At 45.9% G+C, this 17,443-nt stretch overlaps 1 protein-coding gene across 7 annotated transcripts in view; it reads right to left on the reverse strand.

Moving 5' to 3' along the window:
• Positions 1-17,443, reverse strand: part of CLCN1 (chloride voltage-gated channel 1) — a 93,298-nt gene that overhangs the window by 5,834 nt on the left and 70,021 nt on the right. For 6 of the 7 annotated variants that reach the window (XM_035140599.3, XM_035140600.3, XM_060269034.2 and 3 more), the window contains 12 exons: positions 16,602-16,686; positions 14,542-14,643; positions 13,911-13,995; positions 11,684-11,833; positions 8,415-8,484; positions 6,590-6,700; positions 6,267-6,480; positions 4,475-4,608; positions 2,168-2,385; positions 1,760-1,865; positions 796-881; positions 96-134 (listed from right to left, as the gene is read on the reverse strand). In XM_035140599.3, the coding sequence (XP_034996490.3) occupies positions 96-134; positions 796-881; positions 1,760-1,865; positions 2,168-2,385; positions 4,475-4,608; positions 6,267-6,480; positions 6,590-6,700; positions 8,415-8,484; positions 11,684-11,833; positions 13,911-13,995; positions 14,542-14,643; positions 16,602-16,686 (1,400 nt within the window). The remainder of the gene's footprint in view (positions 1-95; positions 135-795; positions 882-1,759; positions 1,866-2,167; positions 2,386-4,474; positions 4,609-6,266; positions 6,481-6,589; positions 6,701-8,414; positions 8,485-11,683; positions 11,834-13,910; positions 13,996-14,541; positions 14,644-16,601; positions 16,687-17,443) is intronic. The other variant, XM_035140601.3, reaches the window with a different exon arrangement.

A 17,443-nucleotide genomic window follows, 5' to 3' on the forward strand; every position in this document is an offset into this window, starting at 1 on the left:
AAGCAATCCCATGATTGGTCCATGGCATCTCCTGACATGGGGATGGCAGCCTGGTCCCCACCCCTCTGCCCCCTCTCTTATGCTTCAAAACATACCTCTTCTGGCTTCATTGGGTCTTCAAACTCTGGGGACTCCTGATGGGAACAGAAAATAAATCCCAAGATAAGATCAAGTATTAAATGCACATCATATTCTCAGGACAGGAGAAATACAGTATCTTCCTTAATAAGCCTCCGGGTTTTCTAATTTTTATTCATTTTCTTTACATAGTACAAATATGCAGAATGTTGATGTGAATTTTCATCTGGTTTTAGGTCATCGAGGATTTCTTTTTTTAAAAAAGAAAAGTTTTCAATGTTTTTACTGATCGTTTTATTGTTACGTTCTTTTATTTTATTTTATGAAATAACAAAAAAATAAATAGTGCCCTGGATATAACGGCACAAGGGCCCCGACATAGACAGATGGCTGTTGTTATAAAGCCCAAAATGCAAATTATATACCTGTGAGGTGAAATTGTCTGCAATCCAATAGTACAAAAGCAAAACAAAAGAAACACAATAGGGACCAAAAGGCAGTTTTATGTCAATCAAATGTTTTAAAAGGCTCCCCCCACTGCCATGGCCGCCATTTTGGTCACACGCCTGGACCAACCAGTTCATCATTTTGAGGTGTCATCTCTCTCATTACATTACTTTACTTCTCTATTTTCAACCCAACAAATGCTCCTGTCTTAGAAGGCAGCAGCCCCTGCCTTCTGGTCAGGCACAAAGGCACTCCTTCTGGCCTCCTCACCTGCTCAGCCATCTCTTGCTGATGTGAAGGGTGGTAAAGGCACAGGAGGAACCGCACCAGTCTCCTCAAGCGCCAGAATCTCCGTCCTGTGGGAAGTAAGACCAGAGGAAGGAATGTGTGGTCCCATCACCTACTCCATAATCTAGACCAGGCACCCCCAAACTGCGGCCCTCCAGATGTTTTGGCCTACAACTCCCATGATCCCTAGCTAACAGGACCAGTGGTCAGGGATGATGGGAATTGTAGTACATAACATCTGGAGGGCCAAAGTTTGGGGATGCCTGATCTAGACCAACAAACAAATGTACTGAATGCTAACTGAAGAGAGCTTGGCCAATTCTCTTTTATTTCTGAAGGGGCAAAGAAGTTGCACAAACCATTGCAGAAAACAATGTCAGATGTTCTCTACCGTAGGACAATAAAGGCTAAGAAACACCTCAGCTAAGAAAGGAGATGGGAAGCAACGTGACTGAATTTGTGAAACAACAGAAATCGTGTAGCAGCATGAAGGGAAGCCTTGGCAGGAGAGGTGACCAAACTATAGGGCTTCCTGTAACTTCAGTCCACATGTCCCAGTTTTCCTCCAAGTGAGCAAAGATGAGTTGATGACGGGACTCATGATCCACTCTGTAGCATCACACTTGCGGTCTCTATTCCCCTCCCATTTCCCACAGAACAGACGGGCAAGGGCAGTCAAGCTTCCAAGTGCTGACTGGGATGGCCACCAGCTTTGATGGCTTTAAAAGAAGATGAGACAAAGTCGTGGAGCAATACCAGTTGCTGAAAACCACAGAAGAGGAGAGTGCTCTTGTGCTTGGCTCTGGCTTGCTTGGTTTCCCATAGCTATCTGGTTGGTCCCTGTGAGAACAGGATGCTGGACTAGATGGGCCACTGGCCTCATCCAGCAGACTCCTCTTACACTCTTCTGTCCCACCCCAAGACAACAGGGCATGTATTTCTGTACCTGGAGTTTCCTGAGGGGTTGGTGACTCTGGCAATGGCTTGTGAGGAGCCACTGGGCCATTGGGTGGTTCTGAGAAACTGCTGATGAAAGCAGGCTGTTGTGGAAGCTGCAGGAGAAAGACGAGCAAAACAAGGACCAGGATTTAACTTTAAATATTTTTCATCTATTTTGCAACTTTCCCAAATACCCTTCGCCTACATTATTGAAGCAATCTTTGAATTAATCTCTCCAAACATACATTACAAACAAAGTAGGACTTACGTTGAATGAGAGGGTTCCCCACGAGTGAATTCTCAACAGGTGAGATTTTAACCAGGGACCCAATCTTATCTACACTTGTTTTCTCCCCCTTTCCTTCTTCCCACTCCTGCTCCTCCTTTCACTCTCCTCTTGGGCTCTGTTCCTCACCTTTTCCTTCACTACCTCGGGCTTCTCCTCTTCATCCTCATCCTCATCCACAAAAGCAAAGGATTCGTGCTTCCACCTGTGCCCATCATATGGTGTCTCGGCCAGTTTCTGCTGCTGCGTTTCCCTGCCCAAGCGCAGGCGGCGCTCAGTGCTGAGGTGCCTGAGCAGAAGGGCCTGGAGCTCTGGCCGCTCCACGGAGCCCAGCAGGATCATGGACTCTACAGCAGGAGAGGGAAAGAACGAAAGCAAGTAAGGCCAAGTAGGGCTTTCTTCCCTTTTCCCAGGGACTCAGCTACACTTGTCAATTATATCATTACAACTATGTTATAAACAAGTACACCAAATGGCTCTGTAGAGCAGTGATCTGTCACCAATGGAATTTTGCATTGAGAGCTTTTATAGCGTTTTTTTCTATAGCGTTTTTTTAACCAGTACAGATCCAGCCCAGCACACATGTGGCCTGGCAGCTAGTTGTTTAAACCACAGGGATTATCACAAGAAGAAGGCCCCAAGTGGGCTGCTGAGTCAACTGGACCATCAAATGGGTGGAGAAAGGGGGTGCGGGGGGTGCGGTGTGCCCCAGGTGTCACCATTGAGGGGGGTGACAAAATGCCAGGCGGCACTCACCACGGGGCCTGCAGCGCGCCCGAGCCACGCGTCTCTTCTGGGGGAGATGTGGTGGCTTGGGCTCACGCAGGCTCTGCGCTGCCCAAACGGTCCGCCCACTACCTCTCCCCAGTTGTAGGGCGGCTGAGTGGGAGGAGGCAGGCAGACTCCAGAGGCCCCACGGTGCACCCCGCCCCTATGCGCAGCTCACCCTGCCTCTATGAGCGGCTTGCCCCATCCCTGGGCATGCCGCCCCAGGCGCCCGAGTGGTCTCCTCTGCCGCTGATATCAAACCCATATGAGGAAGACAAGGTCTCTATAGAATCACCCATGGGTCCTGACATGCATTTTGTCTAGAACGAGCCAAGAACCAGGCTCTAGCCATGCAGCAAACAAGGTGCCACTGAAGCAGAGATTGCCAGCATGGTCAAAACTGCCAGTCTCATCAGCCCCACCAAGTACAACTAGGGATAGTGAAAACTTTAGTCGAACATGGGGAGAGCTCAATGTTGGCTGCTACTGCTCTGAAGGCTGGACCACCCTCTAGTCCCTCCGCAACAGCCCAGTTCTGTGTAGTCCCAAAGGCAGAGAAGTGTCCACTTAGTATCTCTAGGAATGCCACTTCAAGGAGGGTGACCACCTCCGCAAGTTCTAGAGCACTAGTCTTTTTGAAAAAAGAAAACAGTGTTCAGAGGAGCTCTGGTGTCTCTTGGAAGCTTATGTTTGGCTCCTCAATGAGAAAACCAGTAATAGTAGACATGTTTTCATAAAAGACAACTTCCCTATCTTTACTAGCTTTCATCCTTTGCAACATGTGGTGTCAGAGAAGTGTTGGTTGCATTCTAGGCCTCTGGGGCTCATTCTCCATTCATGTGGGGTAAAAGTTAAGACTCAACAGGGTCTATTTTCAAAATAGTTTCACCCTGGAGGCATAGAGCGTACAAACTAGACTTGGGGAAGTCTTGGCCCTTTAGGACTAGCTTGAGAAACCATTCATGAGAAAATACAGAAAAGACTTTGGAGAATTAGTAGAACATCAACAGGAAGAGGTGGAAGAGGGTGAAAGAGAAGAAAGTGCAGAAGGAGAGGAGACAGGTAGATAAAGGAAGAAGTAGGGAGGAAGGGAGAAGGAGGAAGGGGGGGAGAAGAGAAGAAGAAATAAAAGTAAAGAGGGTAAAAAGTTAAAGTTAAAATATAGGAGGAGAGTAGGGGAAGAGTAAAGAGAAGGAGAAAGGATGGGTTTGAAAGTACTATCATGGAATGTAAATGGTTTGAATATTAAAAGCAAAGAAACAAAATAGCACATACTTTAACAAAAACTAGATATAATTTGTCTACAGGAAACACATGTAAAAAGACAAGACAGGCGTTTATTGGTAAACAAAGGGTTGAGCCAAGAATTCATTTCATCTTCTTCAGGCCATGTCCCCCCAAATAAATAAAATACTAACAGGGGATAAAAAAAATCCAATGAAAACCAGAGTTGTGTTTAAACAAAAAGTGAGAATGAACAGTTTGGCTTAGTACTAATTGAGTTTTCCTCTGCCCACCAACAATATGTTACCATGCCAAGGAACTGACCAGGAATTAAGTTCTTAGAGTTTGCTGAGCACCAAAGTGCTTGGAAACTTTTTGGGTGGGCGGGACGGATGTGAGCTAACTCTGAATTCATCAGTAGGTCTGGTCCCTCGCCCATCTCACCTGGTGAATCCACAAGAGGAAAGGTCTTGACAGTGGTGTGTTCAAGTGCATCCTGCAGGTCCCGGTATTTGCAGTTGGAGGAGATGAATTTCACATCACACACCATAATATCCTCCACAAAGATATTGTATTTGCTTAAGTGGCCGGAAGTTAAAATCAAAGGGAAGAAAATGAGTAAGTTAAAGAAAAAGGAGGGGTTGACTTAATTAACTAATTTGTCAGCTAGTTAGTTAATAGCCCTCCACCCACCCACCCACCCACCAACAACAACAACTGTATTCTGCTCGAAGAATCCTCAGAGCAGCTGCTACATATAAGATTGTAGTAAAATTCAGACAATGAAAATATAGATGGCTATGAGAGATAAAATAGTAGTAAAATCCATAGGAGGAGAAATTCCACTTAAAATAACTTCAAATGTCTGCCAGAATTATATATAGGAGATGGTTACAGGTAGGTAGCCGTGTTGGTCTGGATCGAAGTAAAATAAAAAAATTCCTTCAGTAGCACCTTAAAGACCAGATCTGAAGAAGTGTGCATGCACACGAAAGCTCATACCAAAATAAAAACTTAGTTGGTCTTTAAGGTGCTACTGAAGGAATTTTTTTATATATAGGAGACTTATTGAAACAGGGAATTCCCTAAACATGGGTCCCCCTCCTGAGAAAACACTGCCTCACACCAGTTTAATGCTGCTGCCACTTGGAGCAGGACCCTATCTGATGACTGAAGAACCCGGGGAAGCCCATATGGGAGAAGGGAATTCCTTGAGGTAGCCTGGACGCAGGCTATTTGCTTCAGGAAGAAGAGGAGTTAAGGTCATAGAGAAACAGAAGCAATGCAAAGAAGTTCACCTCAGATGGAGGCAGGAAATAAGACTGTGGGCTTATCCACACTTCCTCTTGTCCTGCTGCTCTCCCCCAGGGAACACCACTCTTTATTTTTATTTTCAAATAATTTTTATTAATTTTACAATAAAAAACAAAACATACATATCATATTCAACCACCCTCTTCCACCACCCCCTCACGAGCCCCCTCCTGCCACGAGAGAGTCCCATGCAGGGCGAATAGTCGAAGGTGTTCCATTTTATAGCTGGCTTTATCCCCTCCCCCTTCCTCCCCCCCCCAGAGCCCACTTCTGCCACCAGTGGGCCCCCGGATACGAGGGAAGACAGAGAAGGGTGTCCAGCCAACCCTCTTTCCTTACAAAAGAAGAACCAGGGAACACCATTCTTTAGCACTCAATTGGAGCAAACAGAAAATTGATTTTTCCTCAGATCACCATTTGATGTGCTCTATTGCTAAAGAACAGGATTTCCCTCGGAAAGAGGCGGGACAAAAAGGGGAAACCACTCGGACAAGGGTGGTTGCCCCGGACATGAAACAGGGCACAAAATTTCAACACCCAGCACTGCCTCAATACAGTCGTGTGCTTCCACCACTGGGCTCCATTGATAATAGCTTCTCCATGCAAACTAGGAAGTGACCTCTCCAGACAACGTAAATGAATCTTCTTATCACTGCGGCTGCAATCTCCTGGGTGACGCAGATACTGTTAGGCAGCTGAATGTGCATGCATACCCCTGTCAGTTTTCCTCCCCTGCTCTGTGCTGTCCTGGGCAACATGCAACCAGCCAAGTGGCACCCCCCCCAGAGTGGAATCCGGGGCAGACCACCCCCATCGCCCCCCCCACGCTACACCACTAGGTGGACTCATCCGCATCCCCTTCTCATCATCTCATCATTTAATTCCGTTCCCTCCCTCTCATCTCCTCTTATTATTATAATACCTTATTTGATTCCATCCCAAGTCCGGCAAATAGGGCAATTTCTTAACTTGGATGATGCTGTCGTAGAGACTTGGCTGCAAACTCTGGGCCACCATGTTGGCAAGGATGACGGCCACCATCATGGGCAGGATGTGGGAGATCTGGCCTGTCAGCTCAAAGCAAATCACTGCTGTGGACACCGTGTGGCTCACTGCACCAGTCAAAGCAGCGGCTCCTTTTCCCAATTGCAGAACATGGAGAAAAAGCGGGGAAATTAGCAACGTATGGACCATCTGTAGCTTAGATTGAGATTTCAACCTAAGGAAAAAGGGATGTGGACTTACCAATCACGGCATAACCCCCAGGTAAGATTTTGTAAACAATGTCATCAAAGAGAATCCCATCAGGAAAAAACCAGGCCATGATTTCACCAACCAGGCGTCCAAAGGCAGCCCCTATAAGCCATCATGAGATGACTGGTTAATACAAGATCAATAAAAATTCTTTCCCCTCCCTGCCTTCGTAGCTGTTCTGTGTCTAAGTGTGTTCTGCTAACAATGTACAAGAAAATATTGGGCACTGGATTCAGTTAACTGGATTCAGAGTCCCACTAGCAGAAGGCAGCAGGTCTTCCATCAGCACAATCGAGCTTTTCTCTCCTCCTCCCCCTGTGCCTCCCTCCCACCACCACCAATTAGCCCTGGGGTATTGGGGAGAACCCCCAGAACAGCCAGGGGGTGGTTCTCTAATACCCCAGAAGAAGAAGAGAGGAGATAATTCCATCTGGCAAGCTGAGAGACTTGCGCTGACAGAATGATCTTCTAAGTCCTGTGTTGAATTTCCCCCTCTGCCTCAGGATTTGCTAGCAGGCGGCATAATTGATACTTGTGTAATATAATAGATGCACACAGGGCTTGAGCAAACTAACCCACACTTTAAAACTGTATGTCTGCAGAGGAAGAACAATGAGCTTACTGCCGCTCCTTTGGCTCAAGAGGTCTATGCTTCAGCTCAAAGGAAGAGCTACGGTAGCTTTTCATTTCTATCTTCCTATTCTGACCACTAGTAAGTTTTCTTATCGAAGGAAGGTATTGTGTTGGAGCCACATGGACAGGAGTGGTGCAGTCCAGCGTTTGTGAGTTGTAGGAAGTGGCTAGTGAGTGAGAAGGAGCAGGGAGTGAGAAGCCGTCTACTAGCTGAAATGTCAAGGGATTCCCTAATGGGGACCGGGGGGGGGAGGAGAACCAGGGTCCCAATCATTTAAAAGAAGCGCCATCCAACATGAATTTGCATCTCCAAGCAGATCAACACCATACATTTAAAGCACATTCAAGTGCACCTTTAAAGCATTCTTCTTCTTCTTTGGCGATCACTCGTAGCCGAGTAAGATTGTCTTCCATAAACACGATTTTAACAATGGGTCTGTAAGTGACTGTGGAGGCCAATTCTGGATCCGCACATCCTTCCACAGTGGGGACATTGGTTTCCATGTGGGAGTTCATCACGGTGCGAATTTGCCAAGCGTGCCTTCCTCTTAGCATGTTTCTCCCTTGCGTCCTGAGATCGAGTTTCTTCAAAGCCCATGACACGAGTTTCTTCAAAGCCCAACTGGAGCGCTCGCAGGCCAGTGTTTCCCAGTTGTCAGTGTTTACACTACATTTTTAAAGATTTGCCTTGAGACAGTCTTTAAACCTCTTTTGTTGACCACCAGCATTACGCTTTCCATTTTTAAGTTCAGAATAGAGCAGTTGCTTTGGAAGACGATCACCAGGCATCCGCACAACATGACCAGTCCAACGAAGTTGATGTTGAAGAATCATTGCTTCAACACTGGTGATCTTTGCTTCTTCCAGTACACTGATATTAGTTCGCCTGTCTTCCCAAGTGATGTGTAAAAATTTTCACCTTTAAAGCATAGTTTCCCCCTCACAGACCTACAGTTCCCAGCATGCACCTTTAACAAACTACAGTTCCAAGCATTCTTTTTTTGGGTGTGTGTGTGTGAAGTCACGTGTGTCAGAGGTGCTTTAAACATGTGGTGTGGATCTACCTTCGTTCAGTTCTCCCCTCTCTCACAATCCCAGTGGCCAGAAGGAGTACTGCAGTTAACTTAATACATAACACCCAGCCTCTGAAAAATTCCCCTCTGAGGAAAATACAGAAACTCACCCAGCACAAACACAGGCATGAAACCTCCGCAAGGTATCGGCATGGTCGTGGCAATGACAGACATCCAGAACTAGGACAGAGGTGACAGGCGGCAATAGTTAGTGTGCGGCACTGGTGGGGCCTCTCTCACAGCTCCGCTGAACTTACTCAGAAATGGACCAAGAAGATGACAGATGTGGGGAAGGAGAAAAGGAGTTGCAGGTTTGGGGGAGCATAAAAGCAACAAGGGCAGTTCAAGCAAGCCAGCCGCGTACCCTGGGGTGGCTGACTGCCCAGGACAGGGATGGCCAATCTGGCTCATCACTACCACATTCCCTGTCCCTTCTCAGTCTCAGTCTCTAGTCTGGTTAAAAAGGAAGTAAGTGTTCATAAAGGTATTCTGGGATCAGACCTGTGTACAGTGGTGCCTCGCTAGACGAATTTAATTCGTTCCACAGGTCTTTTCTTATAACGAAAAATTCGTCTAGCGAATCCCATAGGAATGCATTGAAAAAATTTTGAATTTTTTTTGCCCATAGGAACGCATTAATTGAATTTCAATGCATTCCTATGGGAAACCGTGATTCGCTAGACGAATTTTTCATAAAATGAATTCTTCTAGCGAGGCAACCTCCGCTCGAAAAATCCTTTCGTTAAGTGGAAATTTCGTTAAGCAGGGCATTCGTTAAGCGACACACCACTGTATATGAGCGCACAGAGAATAAGCTTGTTAATTTTTTAGTTGTTTCGAGTATGTTGAGCCAGTCTCTCTTGCTGGAAGTATCACATTTTGACACCTGTTTTCTCCACCCCACCCCCCGCCATGTGTAGATCCACCCTGGGGCTGGTGCAGAGGTGCAGGGAAAGAAATAAAGGAGGCTCGATTTTGGAAAGAGGGTGATGGGGAGTGGGAGGGGAGAGTCAAGTGTTTATAGTTATTTGACCCTTGCAGGGTGCTGCAACTGTGGCTCTCTGGGAGTCTGTGGCATTGTTGATGCATTAGCTGCCTGCAGTAGCAGTTCTTTTTGCCCCCTCTTATACTCTGTTTGTTGCTGAGTTGTAAACAAATAAAATATTACAAAGGCACCCTAAGGGTTCTGTGCTCTCTCTCATCTAAACAAAACCCCATAAGCACTCCCCCCGGAATTTCCCACTGCTCCGAAGTAGGAAACATGTACTGTAACTACATTTTTTCCTAGAGGCCTTTCATTAAGCTATGGAGGAGGAAGGACTTCACAGAATTGCAGGCATCCCAAAAGACATATTTAGGTTAATGCTAGCAAAGTGATTTCTAGTTGATGGTACAAAAGCAGTGCACCTAATGGAGAGTATTCACCATTAAAATTCATAGAGGATAACTTCGTGGCGCAGGGAATAATTTTGCCTCTGCACGAAGCCCATCTCATTCAGTAAGCCTCCCTAATATGTGTAGGTTGGAAAATATTGGTGCCCATTGTGTAGTTTGCTCGATACTTTCGACTTCAACACAAGAGGTTATTTTCTGTCACCCAGAAGATGGAGCAGACTTTTCCTGCAGGACTGGAACTCCCAGGGAGACAGGTTTTGGCTAAACATCAAGAGTGAAATCAGCAGTGGAATGATTGCCTTGGGAGGAGGTAGGCTATCTCTCCATCGCCAGAGATGTTTTAGCAGAGGTGGCAGACCATGTCTATGATTCTGTGAGCCAGCTGATAAATCTCCAATAAGGCAAATAAAACCTGAAACACTCTCCGTGAACACTTTGCAGAATATCTGTCTTCATGGCTGTTGCCAGCCATGTAAAAGCAGGGTCCCCCGGTGCTTATTGTCTATGGCTCCCAGTTCTACCTACAATGGTGGTTTCCCCAGCCACTCTGGGCGGCTTCCAACAGAAGTATTAAAATACAATAATTTATTAAACATTAAACGCTTCCCTAAACAGGGCTGCCTTCAGATGTCCTCTAAAAGTCTGGTCTTGTTTTTCTCTTTGACATCTGGTGGGAGGACGTTCCACAGGGCGGGTGCCACTACCGAGAAGGCCCTCTGCCTGGTTCCCTGTAACTTAACTTCTCGCAGTGAGGGAACCGCCAGAAGGCCCTCGGTGCTGGACCTCAGTGTCCGGGCAGAACAATGGAGGTGGAGATGCTCCTTCAGGTATACCAGACCGAAGCCATTTAGGGCTTTAAAGGTCAGCACCAACACTTTGAATTGTGCTCGGAAACGTACTGGGAGCCAATGTAGGTCTTTCAAGACTGGTATAGTGTTTGGTGTGCTTGTGCATCCAACACAGCCACATGGGTGGGGAAGTATAGTTCCCCTGAGCTTTTGAACCACTTATTTCATTTGCACAATAGCACCTTTTAATGCAATTCCAAAGGGAGGATCATATCCTACCAATTACCACGCCCATCTTCTTCCCCTACTCTGGCTGCAGGACAGATTGAATAGAGGACACGGTGTATTCAGGTTATTTCCACACCAGGGCCCCTTAGTGCCCCTGATGCGTTGCTTTTAAACAACCACATGGAAGCAGAATTAACCTAGTGATTATACACAGCACTTTATACTGGACTATATTCTCCATGACAATCTCGGAATGCCCCTCCCCATACGGGCAAGTTCTCCTTACGTATAGTCAGAAATAAGTTATGTTCAGCTAAGCTCCCGCATCCTTTAATTAGTGGTTTCCCACTTTCTTTTGAATGGTTATGATAAAAGATTAATTGGAGTCATTAATGTTTCAGGAAGGGACCAGTTAAAGGGCAATGGCTGCAAATGAACAGGAAGCAACTAATTAACTACTTTAAAATAAAGGGCTACCAAAAAAACAGCTACTAATTAAAGGGGTAATAGCCTGAAAAGCTTCCATAGCACTTGAAAAGTCCACACTCAATAAGGCTAGCACTGCAATTGTACTTTAAAAAGAAAAAAAAGAGCCTGAAAAGAAAGACAGAAGGATATCACAGAACACACTGGGGTGCAATTATTTGACAGTGACACTATCTGGATTGTCCATAGCAGCTAAGTGAACAGACATTATCCCTATTCCAGACTAAGTGGCTGATGTGAAAGAAACCCCCATTATCCCTGAATGTTCTCCTGCATGATCTGGGGTGAATCAGGGTATCTCATCCACTACATTAAACTCTCTCCAATAAAACCTCTTCAGCTGGCCTGGTCCAAAAGAACATACCAATTGCCTCAGAAAATAATGAGCGACTTTACAGCTCACTGCTCCTGCTAAAGGAAAATAGCTGCAAGGGACCAGGAGGAAGCGATCCACATTCAGCGTAATCGGGTGGGCTCCCTACCTTCATGACGAAGAAGAGAAGAATGATGACAAACACGCTGACTTTGGGATGGATCCAGACTGCAGACCTTCCCAGGATCTGGGGGTCCCCTGTATGCTTTACCCAGGTGAAGTTATCAAAGAGGCTGCTAATGGCTTCTCTGGGCATCAACTGCAAGGAGAGACAAAGGAATGAGGGACTAGGCTTTCGCCATAAAGGGAACAATATTCTGTTTGGAACTGTGTGTATTAGGTGCTGAGAAACCGTGTGTGTGTGTGCGTGTGTAGGCTCTTTGTGACAAGGTAAAACAAAATTCAGCAAGGACTGATATTTGTGACCTGTACAAGTTATACAAACTGAACAAATAGGCTTGCCTGGCCTTATTTTTGCTTCCTCTCGCCTCTGAGGTTTCATGAGAAATTGCCTGTACACTTTCAAGCATATCTTCACAACCATTAAGAGCTAGGAAAACACTGCATTGGCTTCTGAGTTTTTGTCTTTTCTAATGAAACCTGAGAGACTCGGGAAGCTGGTTTCTGTCGCCAGTACCACACTCGGCAGGTCTCTGTACTCCAATGAAACCATGGCATACACAAAGCCCTGCTTATATCTGGATGTGAATTGCAGAGGCTCTTTCTGCACTTTCAGAAACAATTCTATCTTCGACATTCTCCTGTTCAGTTTGTTCTTATAAATACCTCGTCATGCAGCTGAGAGGTAACAATTGTTCAGAAACCAAAAGGTTTCCAAGGAGGAAATCCAAGATGTGTACACTCACTAATTCTGCTTCCATTGTGCCCCCACCAATGGTTTGGGCAGTGGTGTACACGCACCATACTCTGTGTATTGCCTGTTGTTTCTTATGAAATACTGTGCTTTGATGACATTGCCCCCAAACTAGCTTCGAATTGACAAAAAGAATGACGTAGTTATGTTTTAAGCCAGTAGCATGTACAGAGTCCCATATTTTGCAATATAATTGTGAGCAGATCACAGTTCACAGAACCACTGTGTATGTGCTAATTCAATGATTCCCAAACTTTTCACCACGCACCACTTGGAAATTGCTGAGGATCAACAAATTTTCTGTTGTGGGAGCAATTTCAATGTACTGTAAAAGGGTAAAGGACCCCTGACAGTTAAGTCCAGTCGCGAATGACTCTGGGGTCATGGCACACATCTCGCTTTACTGGCCGAGGGAGCCAACGTTTGTCCGCAGACAGTTTTTCCGGGTCATGTGGCCAGCATGACTAAGCCGCTTCTGGTGAAATCAGAGCAGCACACAGAAACACTGTTTACCTTCCCACCGGAGTGGTACTTATTTATCTACTTGAACTTTGACATGCTTTCGAACTGCTAAGTTGGCAGGAGCTAGGACACCCCGGCGTGGATATTCAAACCACTGACCTTCCGAATGGCAAGCCCTAGGCTCAGTGGTTTAGACCAGAGTGCCACCTGCGCCCCTCAATGTACTGTACTAGTACTGTACTAGATGCTATATAACTTTAATTGCATTTTTTCTATTTATTCTATATAATGTACTTTACTGTATTGTGATTTGAATTCCACATAAATTCAAACTAATAATATAAATATAGTATGAGAAATAAAAGAAGCAATAAAAGAAGAAGAGGAGGAGGAGTTTGGATTTGATATCCTGCTTTATCACTACCCGAAGGAGTCTCAAAGCGGCTAACATTCTCCTTTCCCTTCCTCCCCCACAACAGACACTCTGTGAGGTGAGTGGGGCTGAGAGACTTCAAAGAAGTGTGACTAGCCCAAGGTCACCCAGCAGCTGCATGTGGAGGAGCGAAGACTCGAACCCGGTTCACCAGATGCGTCATCAAGGGCACATTTCACCCACAGCAAAGTGCTCTGGGGACTGTGCCAGTGGGAGGTGGGGGAGGGGAGGTGACTTGAGGGCCAGACATATAGGTCCTGAGGGCCATATTTGACTCCCGGGCCTGAGGTCCCTAACCTGTCTTAGTCAATGCAAGGTAGAATGGGATTACTACTACAGTACTTTCCTTCTTAGCATGCACACAAAACAGAGAGGGATGGTGCTTGTTCACTCCCCAATGGAGTGATAGCACAATCAGTAGAGAAGTGTGTGTGTCCCCCCGCCCAGCTGATGGAAGCTACTGCTGTTGGAAAAGGAGGCACAGACAAATTCTAGGTTGAGAAAACTGTACCCCTCATTCTGTGAAATAGGCTTTAGGCATTTATGGACCTATAACAATACTCTCACCTCTCCAGCCATAAACTGCCCGAAGCCTGGGGGGAATGTCAAGGACGCTATCACAAAGGTTATAACCCCTGGATATATAAGGCGGCTAGAATAGAAAAGAAGCAGAAGTTAAGTGCCAATTCATACATCAAACCCAGAAAAAAAACTGCTGCAAAAGCCCCTCTCCCTTGTTTAAATTGAGCCAGAGAGCAACTCTGCCCTCGCCCCTCCTAAGCCCAATGAACTCTGCCAGGGTCTCTAGCCTGACTTCAACAATATCTGCTTTCTGCAAAACAAGAAGGCATTGTGATATTTCAGTTGGCAGCCTCCCTTAAGCTTATTTCAAAAGAAAAAGCGACACTCATGAAAGACTATTGTTTACTTTCTACATTTAAGAGCATTTCCTGTGTCATGTTTTGCCCGACCAATACAGTTTGCATTAAAATGAACATCCCAATAATCTTCCCAATAAAATAACCTGAGATCAATGCAGCACAGGGTATTTTCAGATGCTGCTGCTGAACATTTACTTCACACAGCGGCTCCTACTGGCTGGGATTCAGAGCAGGGTCATTATTACAGTGGCTGGGTAGGTCCTGCTGCCGCCATCATTGAGCAAAGGAAGAGAATAACTCTATAAAAGCATACTCACTATTTGGTTAGGAATTGACTTAGGGCCGTATGTCGACGTACACACAAAACCACCTGCCGGTTGAAGTAAACAAAAAACGCTCCAAGGAACCCAGAACAGATCCTAAAGCAAAGGAAATTTTTAAAAATTAATAAATGTGGGCATTGCCAACTTTTAAAAATGGTTTATGTATGAATTTACAGGTTCAGGGTCCATATGAACCCTAGGACCCTCTCCCCCAAAGCCTAACTTTATTCTTTAAGCAGGGATAAGCATCAAAGGGATGCAGGTGGCGCTGTGGGTTAAACCACAGAGCCTAGGGCTTGTTGATCAGAAAGTCGGTGGTTCGAATCCCTGTGACGGGGTGAGCTCCCGTTGCTCAGTCCCAGCTCCTGCCAACCTAGCAGTTCGAAAGCACGTCAAAGTGCAAGTAGATAAATAGGGACCGCTACAGCGGGAAGGTAAACGGCGTTTCCGTGTGCTGCTCTGGTTGGCCAGAAGCGGCTTTCTCATGCTGGCCACATGACCTGGAAGCTGTACACCGGCTCCCTCGGCCAATAATGCAAGATGAGAGCCACAACCCCAGAGTTGGTCATGACTGGACCTAATGGTCAGGGGTCCCTTTACCTTTACCTTTAAGCATCAAAGTAGGCAGCTGTCAGGGACTGGGCAGAGGAGGAATGGTGGAGACCATCTCCCCAGCCTGACCCTTCCAGAGAAGAGGAAGACAGTTTGGAATTACAGCAGGGGTTTGAGGGAGGTCACAGCTCAGAGGCTGATGAGGGGAAAAGTTGGGAAATAATGGGAGAGGAGGAGGAGGAAGAAGCACTAGGAGGGCGACAGCTGACAAACACAGTGTCTTTACAAAGCATTCCAGACTCCCCCCCTCTCCCAGAACCTGGCGAGCCTTGAAAGTAGGAGAGCAAAGAGCTCAAAAGCAGAGGGCGCTTGTCAGCACCCGTAGGGATGATGCATGAGGGAGTAGGAGAGAAGGAAGGGGTGGAGATTCACTTGGGACAACGCCATTATCTAAGAGGCTGTGTTCCAAAGCCTCTCACTGAATAAAAAGCGAATGGTAAGGAACTTTTCCTTGTCTTTGTACATTCCTGGGCAACCGGCCGTGGGAGTTGCTTGCAGCTGCCTGACAGCAGCATATCCAGAAACTATATACAGTATGAGTAACCAAAAAACAAACAAACCCTAGAGCCTGGTCTGTACAAATCCAGCAGAATGAGATGGGTCTTGTCCACTTCAAGCTGCAGCTGGTTAATACTATTTTGAATGCTCCTCCATGTAAACACAAACTATTTCTCTCTTGCTTGCTCTCATTAAAAAAATACCAAGCCACATCAGTGAGCTCAGACCGCTTTGTGTACCCCTAATTTTCTATTTGCAGTAAGGATTATTTTAAAAAAATCAAAAATCAGGAGAGCTCTTTAAAAATGTGAGCCACTTTACAGGCCATTCTACCACCTCAGGATGCCACAACCTCATTCCCACCCCACAGCCCTTGGGCAAGCCCTATTATTTTGTCCATGGGGAAGATAATAAAATAGAGGATTGTTTCTTTCAGCTCAACAAGCATCTAACACCATTTGCAACTGGTGAACTTGTTTTTAAATGGCTTTTTTTAAAAATAAAAAGGCCCCTTTTCCTCAACCCAGCCCTGATAACTGAACGAAAGCAAGTTCCAGGGCTGATTTAGGGGGGAAATGAAATCCATTCTTTCCTGTAGTGGCCAGGAGCAAGCAGGATCCCAGAGTGCCTTTGAAAGTCGTGTGCAAGTGGGAATTTTGCCAGGCGCAGCTTTTCTCAACCCTTTGCAACAGCAAGCTGCATCCGCAAAAAAACCCACCTAGATGCCATTCAGGGGCGCTGTTCTTTTCCTTTGCATCTGGCCACCTTGCAGCCACAATTTCTCATGAGAAAAACATGACAATGTTTCTGTTCCGAACTGAGTCATTCAGTGGAGGACTCTAAGCAAGCAGTAGCTCCGCTTTATACAGAGAGTTTTCAAGTGGGGGGGGGGGGCAGCCTTACATCGTTTTGCATCACAATTAGCCATGTCCCTTTGGGCTTACCCTATTACGGCAAAAGCTGGCAGCTCCTGAAGGTCGAAGGGGAAATCCATGCGGAAGTTTGTTCTGAAGAGGGCTGTGATGGTGACTGCGAAGCGGGGGTGAAAAAGGCAGGAAGAATTACGACCGTGGAAAAATAGAATGTGAGAGAATTTTAAATGTGTACTACAGAAAGCAGGAGCCCCGGGGGTGGCGGAAAGCCTAGAAAAAATATGAGATATCGATGCGCAAGCACAAGGGACAGCAAGGCAGCATCGCAGAAGCCTTCTTGCAGCAACTGCCACAGTTCTTAGCACCTCACTTGAAAAGACTTGGTAATGTGGATGTTATTTTGATATGTTTTGGGACGGGCCTGGAATACTTCTAGCCTCAAGAACACTTCATTAAGAAAAGGTTTTGCTGTTGCTGTCATCAGGAAGTAGTTCTGGCTCACAAGCAGCACCAAATGGTATATAGTATTTTGATTTGGCATCCTTTCGCATTTTTCTCTTTCAGTTTAATAGAACAGGAAGAGGGAAGCAGTTGCCCTGTCAAAAAAATTTCATCTTGTTTGCTGTTGTTTTGGTTTGAATTCCTGCATCATGCCAGAAAAGTCCAATACTGAATCCCCTTTAAAATCCCCTCTTGAAAGTAGCCTGCCATTTATATGGATATCAAACTAGTAGAAAAATCTCTGTGGCCTCCTAAAACACCACAGCACAGCAATGAGAAAATTGGAGGCAGGTTGAATAGGGCTGACAATGTTTTAACAGTGGGGCCAGTGATGGTTTCATACTACTGTTCCTGCTTGTAATGTGAACTAATGTTCTAGCCAATGCAGGTTTCGCAATTGTTTAGCAAAGCGG

The sequence above is a fragment of the Zootoca vivipara genome, chromosome 15 (genome assembly GCF_965207765.1).
Source record: "Zootoca vivipara chromosome 15, rZooViv2.hap1.1, whole genome shotgun sequence".
Classification (NCBI taxonomy): Eukaryota; Metazoa; Chordata; class Lepidosauria; order Squamata; family Lacertidae; genus Zootoca; species Zootoca vivipara.